The sequence below is a fragment of the Olea europaea genome, chromosome 4, assembly GCF_002742605.1.
Source record: "Olea europaea var. sylvestris chromosome 4, O_europaea_v1, whole genome shotgun sequence".
Taxonomy (NCBI): Eukaryota; Viridiplantae; Streptophyta; class Magnoliopsida; order Lamiales; family Oleaceae; genus Olea; species Olea europaea.
The window spans coordinates 2918933-2923764 of NC_036240.1; the positions used below are offsets into that span (position 1 = coordinate 2918933).

At 40.6% G+C, this 4832-nt stretch overlaps 1 protein-coding gene across 1 annotated transcript; it reads right to left on the reverse strand.

Annotated features, from left to right (window-relative positions):
- Positions 1–3407: 3407 nt before the first annotated feature.
- Positions 3408–4791, reverse strand: LOC111393286 (cytochrome P450 81F3-like). The gene has a single exon (XM_023018746.1). It carries the CDS (start codon positions 4221–4223, stop codon positions 3645–3647), a length of 579 nt encoding a protein of 192 aa, XP_022874514.1. The 5' UTR covers positions 4224–4791; the 3' UTR covers positions 3408–3644.
- Positions 4792–4832: the final 41 nt, after the last annotated feature.

The window sequence follows — 4832 nt, forward strand, 5'->3', positions numbered from 1 at the left end:
TTTTCCTAATTCTCTTGCTGCTTGCGAAGAAAGCAGAGAATTTATCGGCCAAGTCTGCGAATGAGGCGATAGAATTTGGCTCTAATGTGGAGAACCAATCTCTAGCTGCGCTTGTAAGAGTTTGAGGGAAGGCTTTGCACATTACAGCGTCAGGTGCGACTTGTAGGTTCATAATATCGGTATATATATTGAGGTGGTTGATAGGGTCAGTGGTTCCATCATACTCCTTTATCCTGGGGTACTTGAACCTAAGGGGGTAGGATAGTACTTCAGGAGTAAAGGGGGTGCTAGGGGTAAAGCCTGTTGTCCCCTTTGATTTCTGTGCTAGGCTCGCGGCAATACCTTCTTGGATGATTCTGGCAAGCTCCCCTAATTCTATCGTTACTGCCCTTGATGTTGTGGTCATAGGAGGTACACCCGAGGTTCCAACACCATTATCAAGGATGTTTCGTGGAGCTCGAGCTTGAGCGGCTGCTATAAGATCGCCATCCGGTGTTGGTGTGTGTGATGGGTGTGAGTTTCTTTGGCTTAATAACTGACTCAATGTAGTAACTTGTTGGCGGAGCTCTTCAAAAGCTCCAGTGGTAATGACAGCTGGTGGCGGTGCTGCCATCTCTGATGATTCCTCTTGAGGGATAGGGTGATCTCCAGGGGGAGGATTTGGAGCGGATGAGCTTGCTGGTGGGAGACCCGATCGTGTATTCACCATGGCTTTTGGCAGCGCTTCCCACAGACGGCGCCAATGATGCTACCAAAAAATGTCACCTGAAAGATCTCGAACTTGATAGTCCAACTTCACTTTGATGAATACGATTGGTTTGTGATTACCTGCAACAAAGGCAATGAGGTGTGTGCTCGTCGCCCTTCCGATGCTTAAGTCAGATAGGGAATTTAGTGCGTGAGGCTATAAACTGAAGATAATGAAAAACGTACCTTTGTGTTGAGCTTTGGCCAAGTATTTATAGGTGTTGGTGGGGGAGCTGTAGAAGGATTCTATTATTGAAAGAGTCCTTTCCCCCTTAGGATTAGGTGTTGGAGTGTGATTAGAAGTATTCTGTTAGAGTTCTAATCAGGGGAGGAGTAGACTTAGGTGGGGTCTATTTTCTTTTGGAGATTAAGTCGGCGGGTAGCATCTGGAAAGAAATAGCCCGACCTGGGGGGTAAACCCCGACCTTAAATAGCCCAACTCACCAAGATCAACTCGGGGGTACTAGGTCGAGGTCGATCATGATACACGGACTCAAGGAGAGTTCGGGGTTACCAATCCCGGAATCATCAGGTGCAATGGACTTTTATTCCAGAGATGTAAAATACTTATTTAATAGAGTTCCACTTTGTGTATAAGGTAGGGGTTTCGACTACTCACAATAGGAGGGATGGGTGGGTACTTTTGGTTAATTTTTTATGAGTGATGTTATACGTATATCAAAATGTTCGTACTGGTATCCACCCTCCTACATTGAAGGGGACCCACTTCAAATAGCAGCCCCTCCATATGAGAGGGTGAGCACCGATATGAATACCGAATTATGTACTTAGTATATTCCATTTTTTTATACAAGCGGATCCTGCATGGGACCTACCTGAGGTGAGTAGTTGGTGTGCACGGGGATCCACCTAGTGTGAATAGTCAATGTAAACCCCTCCGGAGCTTACTTGGTGTGAGTAGTCGGTGTAAACCCCCACCTGTACACCAGGAATTATTCTATTTAACATTAGTCCATTAAATATGAGCCGTGCATTTATCTTGAGTCTAACATTACATTGAAATAGTAATGAGGCATGGTACGAGACTAGCCTATCTTATCTCCTGTTTTTGAGGTAAAATTGTGAAAGCTTGTTAGCTAATCTCAGATTTAGGGGGCCTAATGGACTCAACTTGAATGCCAACGGGCTTACAAGCTTGTTTCGAATAACAAGGCCTTACATGCTTGTCTTCGATGGAGCAAGAGCTAGCCAATAGGCCTTGAATTTACGAGGACTTAGAACTAAAACCTAAGAAAAGGGCCTTAGAGTTCGTCCTCGATAGACGAGGACAATAAAGCTAGCTTCAGAAATATGAGGAAACCAAGATTACAGAAAGTTTAAAGGTTGCTTAAAAGATATGTACTCTCCTTCAAGTTAAAGAGTGGAGAGTGAAAGAAAAATATTTTAATAATGCTGCCTTTGTGTAAACATTATTCCTTGTAGGAACTAGGAATGTCAACGAGCAGAGTTGAGCCAGCTCGTGAGTCGAAACTCAAGGTTAGGGCTCGGCTCGAGTAAAATAGTGCTAGCTTTTTTTTGGGCTCGAATTTTCTTTGCCAAGAAATTTAGGCTCAACTCTGGCAAGCTCTATTTTTTAAATTAGATTGTTGCCTTAAAAGGTAGCCGAGTGATGCCTACGCTACTGCCTTCTTTATTTTATTATTTTTTATGAACTCGAGCCGACGAGGTACACGAGCTGGCTCGAGCTCGGCTCGTCCCCCCAAAATGAGACTCGGCCAGAGCCTCGAGCTGGGTAGGCTCGAACTTCTTTTTGGACCAAGATGACGAGCTGAATTACCATCCCTTGTAGGAACACATGCGGTACAAATGAGACCAGCTTAAACTTCTTCACGAATAACATGGTAATAAATCATGATATGTTTAGGAGTAACTAATTCAGTTTCACTGGTGTTGTAACATCAGTGTAGGTGGCACTAAGTATCATTAAATGAAAAATACAAGTGCTTTTATGAAATACTAGGTTATGTGTAAAGTAGCTTTCTTATCACAAAATACATTAGTTGGTCGAGGACGAGAAATGTAATTTTTTTTTTTCTCCATCTTATAAATTTTTTTGTCTAATTATATTTCTCTGAACAAGGATCATGTGGACAAATTAAAGTAAATAGACTTCAATTTCCGATAGTGTTATCAGAGTGTTAGGTGATTCAGAGCCTTGAAGCACAAAAATATGTCAGGTGACGCAAAGAAATTTGATGGAAGAATCTAGTTTGGCTTGTGGCAAATTCAAGTCAATGGTGCTTTCATTCAGTTTGAACAGTAATTAATCTCTATTTCCAATTGTTTTCATATACCAAATTCATTGTCCTTTTCTTTTTATGAGAATGTATTCGATTTAGAAATCTCAAATCTAACTTGCATTAACAACAGGAAGAGCAAATTAATTTTAGCTCATATTTAAGATAAGGATCTCTATATCTTCGAGATTATCTTATGCGAATGCAATTGTTCTTGGACGGTGAACAAAACTTTGGTAGACCAGATGTGCAATGGAAGCAACGTACTGCAAAGTGTGATCTTGTACCAAAGAAAAGGGCTCGACACCTTTGAAAGCAGTCTTTACTTTATCGGTGAGAAACTGTCAAATTAACTCAGAAAAAATAAAGTAGCCACAACAATGAGGAATTTGTATCACATAATAATGGAAACAAATCCAGAATACGTTAAAATATGTAGGGAAATGCCTATCCCTTTAATTGTGGTCATAAACAATCCTGACTGTATAATATTTTTTCATGGGAAAAACTAAATTATGTAGATATTCTTCGAAATAGATCAACAATCTAATTTCTCAATCCCTCTTGTAGTAAAATAGTAAGCGGAGACATGTTCTAAAGAAAACATATATCGAAGAAATAAAGAAAAAAAAGTACATTTCAAACAGAAAAAAGCTTAGCTCCCACAGGGCGAGGGGTGCACTTAGCTATTAAAGGTTGAGCTTTAGGCATGGTTAGCCCCGTGCCTTCAGCCATGTCAACCAGCTCCTTCCCAACTCTTTCCCAATCAAAGCATTGGATAACTGATCCCAAACCCAGCCCGACCATGCGCACAGCTAAGCCTTCCCCAGGACATCCTCTCCTCCCAGAACCAAATGGCATCAATTTGAATCCATCTCTTGTTGCTTCAAGGCCTTCAAATCGTTCAGGCTTGAATTTTCTTGAATCATCCCAAATCTTGGGATCGTTTTGTATAGCCCACAAGTTCACTAGCAGCATAGTTCCTCCTGGTATGCGATATCCTCCGATAACACTATCTTCTGAAGACTCGTGAGGAATTAGCAGAGGGCCCGGAGGATACATTCGCAATGTCTCATTTATAATGCAGTGTAAATACGGAAGATTAGCCATGTCCGATTCATCTATTAAGCGCTCTGGTCCAACGTGATCATCGATTTCCTTTTGTGCCTTCTTCAAGACTTCTGGATTATTCAATAAAAGGGACAATGCCCATTCCATTGTTCCAGATGATGTATCTGTCCCTGCTGCCAACAAAACCTACAAGCCCAAATATTTGATCAAGAATTAGTGCTTTCAATGTCAACAAAACCTGCATGAAAAATGTTCAAATAACAAATAGCATTCATGATTCTTCAACTGATGGTCATACAAAACTGATCTTCTATTCATAATGAACTCATAATTCCAACGCTGACGTGGCAATGTGTGGAGTTGTCACGTCGACAGCGGGGGATAAAGCAAAAAAAAAAAAAAAGGACTTATTGTCTGGGTTTGATAGAGCCAAGCCTGTTGGCCGAGTTTTATTGTCTGGTTTTGATATAAAAATGATTTTTTTAGCATTGTCATGCTAGATTTAGACGTGCCACGGCCTGAGATTGACGCGTTTCTAATCTTTTACATTCTTTTTTTAAAATTTTTCAGAATGACTAGAAAATTCAAGATGTTACACGTTAGGCTCAAGTGAAGTTACTTTTATGTTATGCTTAACCACTTATGTTTGAATCAACGAGACTCACTTGAATCGCCAAAGTTGAATTTGGACTATTATACATTCTGTATTTGAAGTATTGGATCACAATTTGCAAATTTCCACTAAGAGATAATTTA